Genomic DNA, 19,096 nt, shown 5'->3' on the forward strand with positions numbered 1-19,096 from the left:
ACTCACTGGGTTCTATAACAAGGCAGAGTGCCTCTGAACAGGGCTCAGTCTCGGGCAACTGGACACAGCTAATCCCATTACGAAGGCCCTTCCCGTCAGATCCGAGCTATAGTTCCAGAGCTCTCCCTGCCTCGTCCTAAAATGACTTCACTATGGCCACTCCCAAAATGTCTCCTAATTACCAGAACACCATTCACAGTCCAGTTTTTGTTAGAAGAATGGAGTTTAATGGAACAGGTATAGATTCTGCAGGCAGGAGACAATGGCTCTTTGTATATGGCAAAAGCATTTCACAAACTCTAGGCATCATCTCCTCAAATGTCTTTTTAATTGTAAAAGTATGTTTAAAAACAAAACAAAACAAAGGAAGCCTGATACAAATTATTTACCTCTCAGAACCAGATCCTTTCGAAAATGAGGGAAGCAACACTGAAGAGAAAGAAAAGCGCCACTTGAGTCAAATGAAGAGATCAAGTCCAGAATCTCGGAGGCGAATCCTTCTGATTTCATCATTCTGGGTACAGAGTCGCTGTCTAAAGCCCTCAGCAGTTGCCAATGGGAAACTGCCAACTGACACCATAGCACCCTCTGAAAGGAATATACCCATCTGATCAAGGGTTCCAAATTATTATTTATAGGTTCTCCCCAACTGTTAGCTGAAAGTGCTTCAGGGATTTTTCACTTATTTCTCGGGCAGGTCTGAAATGCCATGACATCTCATGCTCTTCACCACAGTTCCCCCGGTACCTGCACGCCAGGCCACGTGAGGCATGAAGCGCGCTGCTGTTTACACTGAGCACGTGGCTGTTTGGGGGCTCTCTTCCGCCCATCGACCGTGTACATCATCCAAGGGACCCAAACGGTTCCTACTTCCGGCTCCACTTCTGAACAGGAAGAAGTCCATATTCCTCCTTCCTCTTTGACAGTGACATATTTATGCGATTGTACTGACTTCATAGTTACATAGATTTTTAACGTTCTCTCTAACCACAGAAGGAGAGACGTGGTCTCCTACAGAGAACAACTGCTTTCAAGTGTCTGAGAGCAGAGTATGGTGCAGGCTGGAAGAAGAGAGCAGGGTCGGGATCAGAAATGTACATTGGAAAGCTTGTTTTTAAAATCGAAACTCATTCCATCCTCTTATTCAAAATGAAGCCCAAGGGAAAGAACTAGACAGAACAGCTGGGTGCCAGCTGGCCCCCATGCCTTCCCCTTGACCCCAGAACTCCGTATTCAGAGGCCCCACAGCTCATTTTCATGGTGTCCTCTCCTGTCCCCAAATGGCCTCAAGCACTGCAGATGGCACAAAGAACAAAATGATCAGTTTGAAGAATGAAGAGACAATGTGGATAATGATAGAGAAGATGACATAGATGGTACAGGCAGGATGGCTGAGGCAGGATGGCTGAAACAGGCGGAGAGAAGGTGAGGGAAAAGGACGTTTACTCATTGCCGATTTTCATGTCTGGGACGAAGGGGAAATTAGCAAGCGGGTGGTCAATGGTGAGGGAACTCCAATTTTGGGAGAGTAACACTCAGGGTCTCTCTCTTTAATACTGTTTTTATGTGATACTTATACAATCTGTTTGTTTTACCACACACACAATAATGATTATGCTTTAAACATGTTTAATATGTCAGGTGAATTTTATTGAGGATTTTACTTGATAACACTGTAAGTTGTAGAGAAACTTAGCTGTTTTTTAGAATTTTCCTACTGAAATATCAACTGTGGACTGAAACTTTTTAAAAATCTGAATTCCTTAAATCTGCTCATTAGTGGAAGGGAAGCGGATTACCATCACCAAGCCCGCACACAGCAACGGGATGAAATACATGGTCCTGCCTGTTCCGTGGAGGTGAGCATATTTTCAGTATTGACTCTGTCATCTCTTATAAGATGATGACCCTCTAGTTTTTCTTTAAGCCTAATATCCAGTTTATTTGCAACTCAGCTGTCATATTTAATGGGATCCTCAGGAGGAATCTTTCCTTATTATTTTTAAAGAACAAACACGAAGTACATCCTTTAGCCTACGTGCCCTTTTATTTTGCAAGCGAGATAACAAACAGGGCGCTGGCCTGAGTGGATTTCTAACAAGGAAGAAAGTAAGCTTTCCGCAAGCCATTTAAATGATTCTTTTCAACTATTCCCTGACATCCCAATTTAAGAAAAATTCCCTTAAAAATAAAAAGTCATCAAATAGATTTAAATCTTTTCTTGTGTCAAGACCGTAGAATGACCACCTAAAGGCATTCATAACCCCTTTTCTCTTACCTTCTAACTTCTACAAAGGCTGAGAAACTGCAGTGATTCTCCACACCTCCTTGCTGCTGGGGGGGCCATATGACTCAGTTCTAACCAATGAGATTTAAGTGGAAATCGCTGGGTGGAGCTTCCAGGAAAGAGTGTAGAAAGGACAAAACCTGCTGACTCATGCATGCCTCTGGCACGTCTTACACCCCCACCCTTTTTCTTGAAAGGTGGACACCTAGTGTGTCAGATGTTTTGAAACCACGAGAACGAAACCCCCATGGCTAAGGATGATGGAGGAGAAAGCCAGTAAGGGTCAGGCTCCTTGATTATATACTAACCCAAGACTCATCACACAAGACAAGTTTCTTTTCTGCTTAAGCCACATTCATCAGATTTTGCTAATACATGCAGCTAATGCACTACAACCGCTCCATCTCCACCCTCAACACTTGTGCAAGTAACACAGATCTAAAGCTTCCCATCTATTACTGACCTTTCCCTATTAATGACATGATTAGGTGTATCACAGTGCTTCAAAAACAAAGGGATATTTAAAATACGGAAGGAATCAAGTTTCTTTCATTCTGCATATTCACTGAAATTAGTGACTGAGTAAATTTCAACATTTAAAGAACTAATTTAAACCTGAAGATTATGTTTATAAAAAGATAGCTCCCAAACTACCCAAATGCTTTAGCATATTTATTTTTTAATGATGCTCTTTTTTCCATCCAAATTTATAATGTATTCCAAATTTTCAAATCCTGTTCTGCCATGTTTTATGTACTCTTGAAGAACACTGTAACTGTCCTCCCCAGAGTTATTGAATTCAGACACATGCAATTTAATGCCTGAAGACAGTTAACTGCTGCTGACATTTTCGACACCAGATGTGATTAGTAACTAGAGCAATTTCTCTAAAACTACCTATGACATATGCTAAGATGTGAAATTATGACAAGATTAAAGTCTTCCTAACCTTTGCTAAAAATATTAAAACTGTCTAATCTCATATCATAAGGGAAACGGAAAATGCCAATAGCAATGGCAAGTTATGACTATTTCACACCCGGACAAAACAATGTTTTTTCACCCATTTATGTATTTCAGAACAAAGTGTAAAGCTGGTTATTTTATTCCTCTAAGGAGCTGCTTCAAATTGGCTGAGATGTAACTTAGAAGAAAGTTAAGGCATGAGTAACCACCAAAAAGGGGAAGAATTTCCTAAAAACCACTATGTGGACCACGCCATTCCCATGTTCAAAATCTTCAACGGCTCCCTAATGCTTCGCAGATTCCCCCCGTGGGTCAGCCCCCCGCCCCCAGCCTCACTGCTCCCTGCGTTCCCCCTGACCAACATTACTTATTCCAAAAGAATTCTACACTGCTCCGTTTTTATGCATGTTCACAACAGTTACTGCATAAAGAAACTGGAATAGCCAAGGGGACTGGAATGCACATGTGTGAACATACTGTACTAGTCAGCGGGGGTGGTAGATGCTACTGAGTGAGCGTGTGTACTGTGTGGCTGTCACATTCAAAATGGCCGAGTTGAGCAACAAATCTGCATCAAATTCTGCATTAAGCTTGAATATTCCTTCACGGAAACTATTTGGATGATTCAGAAGGCCGCAGCTGTGGGCACCTGATGATTGGCAGCTTCATCACGACAACACATCTGCTTAAGTATCATGTATCATGCAGAGTTTTTTGGCAAAACATCCAATCACTCAGGTGACTCAGCTTTCCTACAGCCCAGACTGGGAGCCCTGTAACTTCTGCCTTTTCCCGAAACTCGAATCATCTTTGAAAGGGGAGGGATATCAGACCATTGATGAGATTCAGGAAAATATGATGGGGCAGCTGACGGCGAGTGGGAGAACTGTGTGAGGTCCCCAGGTGCCTACTTGGAAGGGGACTGAGGTGTCATTGTCCTATGCACAATATTTCTTGTATTTTGTTCAATAAACATCTATTTTTCATATTACATGACTGGATACCTTCTGGACAGACCTCGTATACCTCAAATCTGTTCTCTCCTTTCCATTTCCTTGGCTACCACCTGAAGCAGTTAACACCTCACCTGAATGCCTCCTAACTGATTTCTCTTTAGGTTTACTCTTACCTCCTACAATCCTTTCTTTACACAGGCAGAAAATTTTTTACAAAATGTACACAAGATCCTGTCACTCTTTATCTTAAAACGATCCCACCACAAATAATAAAACTCAATGCCCTGTGTACCTGGGCCATGCCCTGCATGGTTGTGCATGCCACCGCCTCACTCACTGTGCCCCAGCCACACTGGCCTTCTTCCCGTCCCGCACACACCCCTGCCTTCCCCTCTGCTGATCCCTCTGCTGGAGAGTCTTTTGCCCCCCAAACGCTCCACGTGGCTTGCTCCTCCCCATGGTTCGGGCCTCATCTCTGGTGCAAGGTTTCAGATTTACAGAATAAAACTAGGGGACTTACACTAAAAAAACCCCGATTCATTGTTTATCTTAAATTCAAATTTCACTGGGCATCTGCTCCAGGGTCATGGACTGGCAAAGCCCACTCCAATGTCACCTTTTTAGAGAATTTCCCAATTATTGCCATATCTAAAGAGTCTCCTTTGTCATAACTCACTACTTCTTCACCATAGCCCTATTTTCTTCATCATCCTTGCCAATCTCTGGAATGTTCTTTGTCACTTGTCTGATTCACTCATTTACTGCTATGTTCTTCCTCCATCTTCTAATGTGTAGGTCACCGCCCCTCTCGTCGACCCCTCACACCAAACCTCTACCCTGTGTTAGCACCACAAAAACAGGGTCTTTGCTTGTCTCGAATGGTTTCCCTAGCACATAACACAATGTCTAGTACAACGTAAGCACTCCTAAATATCTGTTGAATGAATGAATGCTCTGAATTTATATGCTTTCTAAGGTGTTTAGAATTACTTCTAATTCTATACCTGTGAAACAATTTCCAAGTTCTGGAAGGAAAATTAGTCCAAGTTTCTTACGCAAGCAAACCATCTGAATAACACAGTTTTATGTGAGTCATTTCATTACTGATACTGTACTGTAACAAGACAAATAAATGAAAGCCATTTATAATTATTTGCACATGATCAAAAGTAACTAGGAATATAGAAATATTAATAGAAGCATGCTTACAGAACACACGCTTGAGACAGACATGAAACTGTGCAAATTGACTTTACCGTCTTAATAGAACTCCTCTGTTTCTCCTCCCAAACTCCGCTGCTCAGCTCGAGTGTACAGTGGACGTTTGCCTCTCGGTCATAGGACCCAAAAATGAACAGCCTGCAGTACGGAAACACAACGGGGAGACTGTTATACCGGTGATGTGCATTAAAGCTTTCCTTTCAGACCACTAAACCACAAAGTAATAAACTATTCCATTACTATTGTAATTTTGATAACAGAAAAAACGAAATCAAATACTTGGTACACCCTCTAGTGGAAAAGTAAAGTAAAGCTAAAATTAGGTGAAATTCCAAGACAGGCTATTTTTCGGCAGCTAGGTCAAACAGAAAGTAGCATCTGTTAACAGGTAATAAACAAACTGACCAGGTATCTGACAAGAGCTATACAGATCTATAGCACGAGCTATAGATCTTCAAATCAGTCTGTTGAATTTAAAAAGTTGTAGGATAATGCCTATAGTAGTGATTTTCAATAGTTGTGCCAAAAGAAGTTTTAAAACATGCAGTACCTGACTGTTTAGTCAGGAGCACCGACCTCTTTTCCCTGAGAGTGTCCAGTAAAAAAAAAAAAAAAGACAACAGCCAACACAGCAATAGACATCCATTGTGCATTAACCAAAATTATACCTATTTTTCTTGTTCGAGTTGCAAAAAAATTTTTTTCTTGGTGTGCGGCAGAATTTTAGTAATTAGTTCATGTGTGCAATGAGATAAAAAGGTTGAAAATTGCTGCTGTAATATAATAACATCTCTATAAAATTTAAACAGGTATAAAACAGTACAACATAGATGCTTATGAACACACATACGCACTTAATTAGGAACACACACACACACGCACACACTTGTTAAACAGTGCTTAACAACCTATTGTCAAAAATACTAAGATTCACGACTATAAAATACTAAGTTTAGAACACTGAGAACTGTCAGTTAGCAAAGCTTTGCTGCCACCTTCTGTCCGAAACAGCAAACTGCCGACGGGCTTTTACTACAGAGCAGAGAAAGCTATGCTCAGGCCAGCGCTCCCAAGTTCCCGAAAAAGATTCCTCTTCAGGACCCAGGAACAAGAAAGCACAATTCTTGGAATCCTCCCTTGAAATCGTCAGTTAGCCTGTATTTCTCATATCACCACTTTTATGTTTTTAAAAAGAATAACAAAATTTAACAAAAAAAAACCCCTCAAAATGCAAGTCACAGACTTAAATGCCAGAGAAAATGTAAACCTTTGTAACTTTGGATTAGGCAATGGTTTCTTAAGATAGGACACCGAAAGCACGATAGCAAGAGAAAAATAGATAAACGGGACTTCACTGGAATCAAAATTTTTGTGCTTCAAAGGACACCGCCAAGTAAGCGAAAAGACAATCCACAGAACGGGAGAAAATATCTGCAGATCCTGTGCGCCTGTGTCCTTGTTGGGGACCTTACGTCTCCACAAAGAACGTATAGCAAGCACCCTGAAGACCGTCAGGCTGGGTGGGGGGGGGCAGTCTAGTCCTCTAACACGCAGTGTGGGGACAGGCCCCTCCGTGCTGAAAGAGGTCAGTGGCCGACTGACTGGGGTGTGATCTGTGCACTCAAAACTGGGGTGCTGTGAGCGAGAGGGAATCTACCGCCAAGCCTCACAGATACTGTTCCCATCGGAGAAAAAATTGCTCCTGAACCACATATTTCTTATGTGACACTGAGCCCCATCAGAATCTGATGGGACCCCCATCCTCTATGGGGTCCATCGCTGATCAAAACGTGGTTATGTAGCACGGGACTGCACAGTACTTGACCATACACCCTCAATCTTGGGTAAAGACTGCAAATAAACCCCGAATTCCTTCCAGTAAGTATGTTTTCTGAATGTGTATGAACAAAGCAATTCTGAAACTACTTGAGATGTATTACAGAACTGGGCAAAGGAGTCAAAGTGCTGATGCTACTGGAGCCAGGGTTCAAGGGCATGAAACTAATTGTAAAAGAAGAAGGAAGAAGCGAGGCAAGGAATAGCCCTAGGATAAACTGGAGTTGGGAGTATCGGGCGAACTCCGGATTTCTATGTTGTGTAGACGTGTGCATATATGTGTGAGTTTGCACTGCACACATGTATATGCACAACTGTCCCCTGAAGGGGCCTATGAATACATGAAGTAGCAGTGAACAACGTAACACCCAGATTTTAATTTCTAATATCATTCTCTATTAAAAGGAGTCGGGGCTTTTGGTAAAATAGTTGCTTCTAAGACTGTGGCAGGGAAGGTACAAAGTGCACCTGGAATAGCTTGTCACACCAGAAAGTGATGAAGATAAAGAAAAAGGCAAGAAAGACATACAAAGCATACATAAGCATACAGAGTCAGTGTGAAGGATTCCCAGTAGCAAACTCAGGGAAAATTCACACACAAAATAATTAAGAATAGTAAACAATTATGACCATTGAAAAATACAGAAATCTATGAGTCTGTGCTGATAAATAGATAATTGGGTAGTAAGATAGGACTCTTGGTAATAGAGTAGAATGTCAACTTCTATAATTTTCTGTACTTGTGTTAACCTTAAAAAAATTTTAAGTGATTTATTTTTGGAACCCAGTTAAACAAAACAACATTCTAAAAGCTGCTGAGAAACTACGGGCTTTAAAACAGTGTAAATGTGACTCAGTAAAGACCTGACCTTAATTAGAATCTTCTGTCTATAATTAGGACAGATTATAGCCTAAATATACCACTTTGGAGTACAGAACTCTCACACAACAAAACATTATAGGCTTTACTTTCACTAACCAGAATTTTAGTTTGTTTTTAAAAATAAAACTGGTTGACAAAACCAGCCGAAGAAAAGCAAAGCAAAGAAAATGTATCCATTATGCAAATGGATACATAAAATGTCACATAAAGATGGATGTGACAAATTGAGCTAGAATTTGGTGCCAAATTTCTTATCCCCTGAAGAACACACTCAGTTTATCTGAAAAGGAAAGCTAAATAATCCATTAAGTTTCCTTTGCTGCCAGAAAATTGATCTTCTCTATGTGGTTGTTTTTAATCTAATTTATCTTCTATTTAACTGCACATGGCATATGTTTTCTTTGTAAAATACTTCAAATCCTTTAAGACTGTAAATTATAAATTAAAAATAGTCTTAATAATGTGACTGTAACACCAGTGTACAATAATCTCGTTTCCTCATAGCACTACAAATACAGCAATTGAGTTCGTCAGTGACTCAAAAAAAAACCAAAACAACTTTAGTTCAACACAAAAGACAATGCTAGAACCAATTTCTACAAATAAAATTGTGTTTCCATTCCTAAATTTTTTTCTTAATTTTATTTATTTATTTTTTACAGAGAGGGGAAGAGAGAAAAAAAGAGAGGCAGAGAAACATCAATGTGAGAGAGAAACATCAACCAGTGGCCTCTCGCAAGACCCCCACTGGGCACCTGGCCTGCAACCCAGACGTGTGCCCTGTTTGGGAATCAAACCAGCGACCTTTCCATTCGACGGCTGGCACTCAATCCACTGAGCTGCACCAGCAGGGCCCATCCCCACGCTTTTAATTGGGAAGTTCAACACTCGACTTCAAATAATTAGGAAAGAACCTCCCTTTACAGTCTGAGGCCCTTTTAAATTAATAAAAGTCAAATTCCTGTTTTTACAATGAAATATGCAAAAAAGAACAGGTTTGTAGCTTTTTGAAAGGATGTAGCTTTTTGAGGAAAATCTTTAAACAAAGATTTTCCTTCGTAATAAAAACTATAAGGATTACAGTTAGGCATAATCTGCAGAAACTCCCTTTAGTGAAGGCTCACTACGTGGTGGTCGGCACTGTGGTCTACTTACCTCTGACCCCACTGTGCCTAAGAACATACAACAAACAGGAAGGGTACACAGCTGGGATGTAAAGATGGCACTTTCCAGTTTGAAAGTCAGTCTTATTTCCACTTCATGTTGCCTCTGGAAGCATAAAGTTCCCAGTTGTACGACAACTCCCCTATTTTCAATAAACAGTTTGCTTTCCATGAATACTTCTAATTTTTTCCTCATTGGGAAAGTTCACTTTCAAAGCTTTACAACAGGTTAAGTTTGATGAATGAATGAATGAATGAATGAGTGAATCTCAGTCAAGGCCATCTTGACCAGTTGGGGGATGGGTGGATAAGTAAGTAGATAGGAATTAACAATAGCAGAGTCAAAAAATTTTGTGCAAAACTGCCCTTCAAATGTTTATAAGTTGCTATAGTTATTTTGGAAAAGATAATCCAGTAAGTATAATTCTGATGCTTGTGGATCTACAAGAAATTCAGTAAAAGAAAAAGAGCATCAGTTCAAAATTTCCCTTGACTCAGGCCACTTGAAAAAATGTTCTAAATATTAATATAACTAGCCCAAATCATAATTGCGTATTTAATACTTAGGCTTACTATAGCACATTAGCTCAGCAACTTCAAATTCAGACTTGTGTAGAGCCATGTTTTGTTGTATATGGCATTTTGGTATACACTGAAGTTCCCTTTTATAAAATTTACGTATATTTAGCCTTTGGTAAAAGAACTCCTTTTCCACCAGCTTTCTGACATAATGGTACACAATAACGAGTCACTCAAGACAAACAACAAAAAAAGTTTAGAACATTATTAAGATATTCAAAATTAACCTAATTATTAAGGACATGAATACATTAGGTACAAAAATATAACCTTTGTACTCAAGCACTTGTTTTTCTTATGAGCTGGAAATAAAAACAGAGGTGATAAGTATGAAATAAGTGGTACAACAAGTGCCACAGAAATGTAGCACGAGGACAGTACACTGCAGGTGGAGTGATCAGGAGACACGTTAAGGACGTAGCTTTTAGGGTGAACCAGGAAGGCTGGTTTCCAGGAGCAGGACACGGGGTCGGACCTCCAGCAGAGACACAGCGGGGCCCACACACAAGGGCTTGGTGCTTTAGAATACCTGAGGCAGGGAGGGTGAGCTGTGGTCGTCCGCGGGCTCAGTCCAGGTCACTGCTTGTGTTCGTGTGGCCTGTGGGCTACCAGTGCTCTTTACATTTTCAAAGGATTGGAAAAAAAGAATTTCACGACACACAAGACCTGTGAAATTCATTACGTCAAGTTTTACGGACACACGGCCATGCCACGCCCAGCTGTCCCCCTGCTGCCCATCTTTGAGTGTCTTCACGCTACGAGGCAGAGGTGAGTGGTTGCAACAGAGACCACGTGAATCACAAAGCCTAAAATATTTACAACCTGGCCCTTCGGAGAAAGAGGCTGCCAAACTCTTGCCTTAGAAAGACCCTATGTGGCTCAGAACTGCGAGTGAGGGCTGGGCAGAGAAAAAAGCTAGAAAGGTGAGAGGGCATGTAAGCTCTGGCAAAGGTGTGAGTCTGTGGTTTAGAGTAATGGGGAAGACACACACCTGTGAATGCCAGAGTAACCCCTTTTTTAGACCCCTCAGAGGCACAGCCACCTTCAAGGGGCACCCAAGCACACAGTGTAATCTTTCAAACTATCTGGAACGTCGTCTTCTCCCGCCTTCATGGACTCTTCCTTAGTCCCGCCTTAACCCCAGCGTATAAAAGACAACGCGACACCGTCATTCTCTGGGGCATCTGAGCCCTTGCTTCTGGCACGTTGTTAGTTTGGCTCAAATAGACACTTATAAAAAATTCTGTACAGGTGTGGATGTTCTTATGTCGACATAAGTAAAAAGACTAGTATAATAAGTCATTCAGAATATGAACACAGCTTAGACCATGGGGCTGGTAAAACACGGTGAGAAGGCTGAGCAGGGTTACATCTGCGATCCCTTCAGAAAGCTCTGAAATTTTAAGAATCCAGTCTGATTTTTCAACTTTCCAGGCTATTTTCAATTATCACACAATTCTCAAAACTGTTATGCTATGAACAGCTCCCCTGCAGGTAGGAAGTCAGAGATGCCAACCCAGCATTGCGCCTGTGAAAACTTTGGGAATTACTGAACAAATAAATAACCTCCTCTCCCCATGTTAGAAAGTTTCTAAAGTACGGTTTATATATATTTTTGCAAGCTGGAAAGGACTATTTTTATGAAGTTTACGATGAAAGATTTCCCCGATAATACGCTGTACTGCTTAAACGCATTTCGCCGCACTTTCTGTCCCATAATGCGGTGAGCACGAGACGGAGACCGTACCTGCTGCATTCTAACAGCGTGACTTTAAGGCGGCCTTCAGTGAGTGCCCACTGTTGTATGTGGATATGCTCTTCTTCGTCTTCTTCAAATCCTTGCACGGTTTGGAATGGAAAAAATGGCTTAAACCTGAAAGAGGAAAGATAAGTCTAAATTTCTGAATAGTAAATACCACCGTTTAAAGCACAGTAACCAAGCCTACCTACTGATAGAAAAACAACACAAAACAAAGCACCTAGTACTGCAGGTGCTCGGCAAAACCAATGCTTGCTGCGTGCCCCATAACCGGCAGCAAACGGTGCCTTCTCTGTGGCACCCAGACCTCCCGATTTTTGGCATACCCTCACTGACAAGGCAGGACACTTCAAACAAGGAAAAAGGAAATCTAAAGGGTCACCAGGTGGCCCTGAAACTCAGGTGGGGCAGGATAGAGATTCTTTCTGGACCAGATGGAAGAGTGTTCCTACAATATACGACCACAATTCAGAATGCACTGGTCTATGGAAACAAAATAATTGATGGCACCCTGGCTGGTGTGGCTCAGTGGACTTGAGTACTGGTCCTTGAACCAAAGGGCCGTTGCTTCAATTTCTGCTTCAATAGAGTCCTGGTTGGGGCACTTGCCTGGGCTGTGGAGCCAGGTCCCCAGTAGGGGGTGCACGAGAGGCAATCACACATGGATGTGTCTCTCCCTCTCTTTCTCCCTTCCCCATTCTCTAAAAATAAATAAATAAAATCTTTAAAAATTTATATATATATATATATATATATATATAAATATAATTGATAGTGACTAGTCCCTTCGCATACCACAAGACACCATGCATATTCCTACTGCTAAAAAGAACCCACAGGCCCCCGGTGGAGTCATTTTGCTAGGCCCCACCAAGACTTAATCCCTAACATTTCAACTGTAGTTTCAGCCTCTCCTATGAGTGGAATTTTAATCCAGTCAATCTGCAATTTCCTGGTTAACATTAGTGAGGTAACCTGCCTGATAAGACCCCCCCTCCGCCACCTCCCTAAGAGAGGGTGTCCTTGCCTGAAATGTTCCACTCTAAACCTCCTTGTTGTTACGTTTTTCTCCCTAAAAAACCTTCCAATTTGTACATTCCTCTATCTGCGAGAGTGGACACTGCAGATCCATGAACAAAGCCCATTAGAGCTCTCCGTGAAGCTGGCAGAGTCTAACTGTTCTTCGACAGCACCGACCGGAGGCCCGCCCTACTCCTCAAAGCCCGTCCCAACCCAGACACTTCTGCAGTGGGCTTCAGGCCCGGACGGTGGCGGGCCACAGCACTGCTTCCACCCCCGGCCACCCTGCAGTCAGTGGTCACTGTGACTCTGTGCCTTGGAATCTCAACGGTGACCTGGTCTCACACTCCTCCACACCACCCACACCCCAACTCAGGACTCAAGTATTTGTTGAGCTGATGAATAAAATCCAACACCAAAAATGAAATAAATGTTTGGGAAATGCTAACAGCGCCCTACAATTCATGCTGAAATACTGTGTATTGAAAGAGGAGGAGAAATGCTGTTTTATGGTTTCCCAAACAAGGGGATTAGAGGAAAAACTTTTTAGGGAAAAATAAATAGGTTTACAGACAATGCCCAGTGCTTTTCTTCTGCTTCAGAACTAGAAGAAAAACAGAAAGCCCCATTGTTTCTGCATTTGGGCCATCTGATTCAGAAAGACTCGCACCAAATTTCTGAAGGGAAAAAAATTAGGAGCTAAATCTATCATGTTAATACAACATTGCAGCTGAGGGCTTTTAATGTATAAGCCTCATGGCTTCTGGAGAACATTTGACTCTGTCACTCTGCAAAAAATTTAAAATGTTACTAAATTCACTAGCAACTTTGAATAAAATAATCCAAGTCTGCTAAATCACAGCTGTTTTATGCATCAACTTTTCTTGCCAAGTATAAAGTTAAAATTCAATCAAGTTTCTCACAGGTGTGCGACTTCAATGTTATAGGGAGTACAGTTTAATATGGGTTTATTAATGCTTCTGGGGGCATTTGCCATAGTGTTTATAAAATCAGAAGGCTGTATTCCATTGTAAAATAATATAATAAGCAGTGGGATAAAGCTGTTTGTTCAGCAAGCAGATGAAGAAAACCCACACATTCACACCTCTAAGACCCAACATGGCAGGGGAGGACTTCTCTAGAACAGTGCCGGCAATCACTGAAAAACAAACAAGTAATACACCCCGGAGAGAGGGACCAGTAGCTAGAGTTGCTATAATAAACTATTTGGTTCCCAACAAAAATGACGAGGCATGCAAAGGACCAGGACAGCATGACCATGAAGGCAGGAGAAAACCAGGCAACACGAACAGCCAGTGTGAACGACCTGGTGTTAGATTGTACAAAAAGACTCCAAAATAGCTACTATAAATATGTTCACAAAAGTTTTAATAAAATTTAATTAAAAAAAAAAGAACTAAGTGGTAATTCTGGAGTTGAAGAGTACAACAATGGAATAAAAAGTTCGCCAAAAGGGCTTTCAACAGTAGATATAAACTGGCAGAAGAAAAGAATTAGTGAATTTCAAGATCCTCAGCTCAGCAGAGGTTATGCAAATCAAAGAATAATGAGGAAAAAAGAATAAAGAATGAGCTTCAGAGAAATTTCAGGAGAAATGCAGGAGACTATTAAGTACTCCGACCTACACGTATACTGGGAGTGCCAGGGGGAGGGGAAGGAAGAGGGACAGAGAGAGGAGCAGAAAAAAATATTCAGAGAAATGCCACAGGGAGCCAGTAAGCCCCGAAGCTGCAAATTACATGACTTCACGTATATGAAAATCCGGAACAGAGACAGAAAGTACACCGGCGGTCGCTTAGGGTTGGGGGCAGTGCGTGGGTTAGGGGGACGACGGCTGAAAGGTACGGCATTTCCTTCGGAGGTGATGAAAATGTTCCAAAGTTGTGATGACGGCTGCACACACCTGTGAAGGCACTGGCAGCACTGCACTGTAAGCTTTAAGCAGGTGCATTGTGTGGAATACGAATTACATCTCCATAAAACCATTTAAAAAAAGACCCAACCCAGTTGCCCACAAATAATTTTCCTTGCCATTGCTTTGACTGGTAAACGTCTGGTTAAACTATCCGATTAAATAAGAAACAGAATAATAAATAACACAGCTCCGCTAAAACGACGTACAGACCCCGTTAAGGCCGGGAAACACAAAGCGTTATTAAGTGGTCGCCATGACCGGCACTGGCTGTTAATGTACTTACAGGCAGCAGTACCCGTACCCCTGGTTTCACTCCCCATGGCTTCAGTTACCCGCGGCCAACCCTGGTCCAAAGATATTAAATGCAGAATTCCAGAAATAAACAACTCATAAGTTTTAAGTTGTGCACTGTTCGGAGTAATGTGATAAAATCTTGCATTGTCTTGCCCCGTCTTGCCAGGGATGCGAGTCAGTCACCCCTTTGTCCAGCGTGTCCGCGCTCTATGTGCTCCCTGTCTCAGGTGTCAGCTAGACTGTGGCGGTCCTGCGGTGCTCGCATTCAAGTGTTGGGAACCGCCCTGCCTGGTTTCAGAAACTGTAGCCCCCGCCAAGGCTAAGGCTGAGGGAACGACCTTGGAACCGTAAGCCACCAAGGAGGCAAGCTTATCTCCCTGGCAGGAGCCCTGCTTCTGCTACCTCATTCATAACTGGCCCCCAACGCTTGGTCGGTTAGCCAATGATGGGTAAAATCCCCCAAGGGGGGAATGACCTAAGACAGGCACGATCACGTGGGAGGCCCCCAAGGAAGGACTTTGGGGGCTACAGCAAAAGGGAGTGATGGACCCTTGCCCCTTGGCTTTGACATAGCCTGAGTCCTCATCTTCTGGGAGACAATCTCCTTATCTCTCGGTTGCCTTAGTTCCCTTGCTCCACCTAAGCCTGAAACAATGGCAGGGTAGTGCAGCCCTGTGCTGAAAAGGGCGGGTTCCCCGGGTGATCAGGCTTAAGAAAGAATATGTAAAATCCTGTGAAACCTGTTTTGTTTAGAATGCTCTCAGTTGAATGATAAGGGTCCAGGGAAGAAGTAAGTTTGTTCCTTAAAGTTTTTTACAGCTCTTTGACCCTGACTCAAAATAGGCCCTCAGACTTCCTTGTTACCTATTGTTTGATCCTTACTTCCTAGCAATGAGTAATGAGCTTTACCCGAATTCTTAAGCAAACGAAACCAATAAAAAGCCTCTCTGGAGGGGGAACGGGGCACTCTCCCCACCAGAGAGAGTGGCCATTCCGTTCCTACTTCCCCACAGGACCTGGTTGTCTCTGTGTATGTTTTTTTCGAGTTTTGACGAGCCATCTGCAGCGTTCCACGGTCACTGCCAGTTGGTGATCGTGCCATTCAAGTAGCCCTTATTTTACTTAATAATGGTCCCAAAGGAAGGGAGTGGTGATGTTGCCAAATTGAGTATGCCAAAAGGAAGCCATAAAGTGCTTCCTGCAAGTCAAAAGGTTAAAGTTATTGACTTAATTAGGAAAGAAAAAAAATCATATGCTGAGGTTGCTAAGATCTATATAAGAACAAATCTTCTATGTGTGAAATTGTTTAGAAGAGAAAAGAAATTTATACCAGTTTTTCAGTCACACCTCAAACTGCAAGTTACGGCCACGGTGCGTGTGAGTGTTGAGTTAAGGTAGAGAAGACATTACACTTTACCACAGGTGTGTATGCACAGGGAAAGAAACAGTATATATGGTGTCTGGGGCTATCTGCAGTTTCAGGCATCCCCGGTTGGGGGGCTACTGTGTTTGCTCACTTACCGTAACCCTTACAAGAACCCCCAAACTATGGGTACACTGTACATAGGAAACAGTTTGAGAGGCCTCACAAATATTACACACTGAAGCCAAAATTGGAAACTACATTATCCTCCCAGCCCTGCCATTACAGAGTGCCACAGATGGGATGGCTTAAAGAACAGGAACTTATTTTCCTACAGTCTCAGAGGCTGGAAGTCCAAGATCAAGGTGCCGGGACAGTTGGTTTCTAGCAAGGCCTTGCTCCTTGCCTTGGAGACAGCCACATTCTTGCTGTGTCCCTGTGTCCTCCCTCTCATGACCTTTTCTCTACACACGCACTCCTGGTGCCTTTCCTCTTCCCGACACCAGTCCTAATGCCTTAGGGTTCCTTCCTTACGACCTCATTTGACCTTAATTACCTTCTTAAAGGCCCTATCAAATACAATTACATTAAGGGTTAGGGCTTCGAGACGTGAATTTTGGAGGACAAAAATCAGTCCACAACAGAACTCCAATGTAACTCCAGAGCCTGAGGCTGATTTGATTGCCACCCTGGTTTCTGCTGGAACAATCACACGCTACGCCCAGCACGAAGGTCCCTGGCAAGGACACTCAGGGTTTTACATACATGGTGGTGCCTGACCCTCACGGTAACTTGGTGACGCGCGGCTGCAGATCGTCTCATTCCACAGTGATAAGGAAACAGGTTCGGAGAGAACAGAGAGCCTGCTGGAGACTGCATCCTCCATCAAAGAGTTATAAGACACGCATGACACATGCCAGCAAAATGAAGGCATAAAGCAAGAAAGAAGAAGAATCCAGAAAACAGTGGCTCCAGGTCAAGAAAGCAGGGATCTCCCAAACCCAGAAGACAGGTGTGTGGAAGCCAAGAGAAGAGTCCAGTTTGGGGCAGGTGATGAAAGCTCGGGGAAGATCTCCAGGAAATAAAGGGAACAGGCATGATAGGCAGAAGGAAAAATAAGAAGGGGTTAGTTTTCCAATCACATCTTGAAAATCTAGTTACGGCAATTAGGCAAGAGAGTTAAAAAAATTCAAACTTGACTCTAGGAATGTGCTGCTTTGAATGGCACAAATATTTTGAAACAGAAATACAGAGAAGAAAACATGAATCTGCATCTTCGGCAGATCCGCAATTAAAAACGACACAGACTGCATTGTAATGTAAATAATAGACCAGCCAAGGAAGATTTAACTCTAAACAGAACATAAATGTCATCAGTTATTTACAAATAAGGATGTAGTTCAAGGGATGAAATGAAAATAGCGATACAGCTGGATTGGGAAAAGGCAGAAGGGAAGGCGAGAAAAGTGTCACTTAGTTAAATCCTCATCTGTCTTGGTAGGAAGTCAACCAAGAGACAATGTCCAAAGTTGCTGCGTCAGGAACAGCTGGATGACGCTGTTGAACAATACAGAGGTGCCACCATGATTAATTAGAGTAGTTAACATTCAGTGAGTACCTTCCATGTGAAAGGCTTTACATGCACTCATTCTCACAATAATTCCGCGATATAGGTATTCCAATTAACCCCCATTGCGTAGATGAAGAAACTGAGACACACGGAGGTTAAATACTTTGCTCCAGGTTACACAAGGTGTACGTGGGAAAGCCAAGGTAAGCGCGGCAGTGTGGCTCCACAACCTGTGCTCTTAATCACTGCCTCTGAAAAGTTGTTAAAAATAGAAATAGTTATTATACAAATGGTGGCTTCTGAAGAGTGTGATTTAGGGGAGGAAAGCAGAGGGTTTAAAAGTAATTGCTGATTTTCATTTTAAGTCCTTCTGTAGTATTTGATTTTTAAATCTGATTTTTAAACTCTGCATTAACTAAAACAAAAAGACAGACTATACCAAATGTTAAAGAGGATGCAAAACTGCTAATACAGGCTATTATAACTACTTTGAAAACTGCGTTGCAGTACCTGCTACACCTGAGCAGATGCATAACCAATGATCCAACAATCCTACTCCTAGACATATCCAACAGAAATGTGGACAAATGTTCACTAAAAGATTTGTGTAAGAATATTCATACCTGAAACCTGCATCATTTTGTTAACCAGTGTCACCCCGAAAAGAATATTCATAACAGCACTAACCCAATTGCCCATCAATAACAGATGGAATAAACTGAGGTACATTCACAATGAAACACTCTACAGCAAATATAATAAACCATATTTATACACAATTAATTTATCAACTGCATCTATACACAGTAAACACGGACTAATCTCACAAACGTATCATTAACTAAAGAAGCTAGGAAAACAATGGTGCACACAGCAGGACTTGATTTATCTAAAGCTTGAAAAGAGGCAAGAAAAAGGAAAAATCTCAAAAGCAGTGGCGGCAGAAGTCAGGACAGGAGCTCCTCTGAGGCGGGGCAGGGACAAGGCAGTGCGTGGGTGGCAAGAGGGACTTCCCGGTTCTTGGTGATGTTCTCGTGCTTGTTCTGAACGCGGCTCCGTTCCCTTTGTAAAAATTCATTGAGCCGAATCTTTACGATTAGTATACTTACTAAAACTTTAAAAGAAAAAACATTTAATTTTAAAATGTGAATAACTTTGGTAACATTTAAAAAAATATATAATTAAATTTTACACCTGTAAGAGTAGCTAAGCATTCTCATATGTGGATCTGAATCTTAAAAAAAATATTTTATTAATTAAGCT

At 42.0% G+C, this 19,096-nt stretch overlaps 1 protein-coding gene across 1 annotated transcript in view; it reads right to left on the reverse strand.

The window, feature by feature from the left end:
* PDZD8 (PDZ domain containing 8) overlaps nucleotides 1–19,096 on the reverse strand; it is a 65,088-nt gene that overhangs the window by 31,024 nt on the left and 14,968 nt on the right. Inside the window, exons 2-3 of the mRNA XM_028513538.2 lie at nucleotides 11,639–11,764; nucleotides 5,466–5,568 (exon numbers count right to left, since the gene is read on the reverse strand). Coding sequence (XP_028369339.1) covers nucleotides 5,466–5,568; nucleotides 11,639–11,764 — 229 coding nt within the window. The remainder of the gene's footprint in view (nucleotides 1–5,465; nucleotides 5,569–11,638; nucleotides 11,765–19,096) is intronic.

This window comes from Phyllostomus discolor, chromosome 5 (genome assembly GCF_004126475.2).
Source record: "Phyllostomus discolor isolate MPI-MPIP mPhyDis1 chromosome 5, mPhyDis1.pri.v3, whole genome shotgun sequence".
Classification (NCBI taxonomy): domain Eukaryota; kingdom Metazoa; phylum Chordata; class Mammalia; order Chiroptera; family Phyllostomidae; genus Phyllostomus; species Phyllostomus discolor.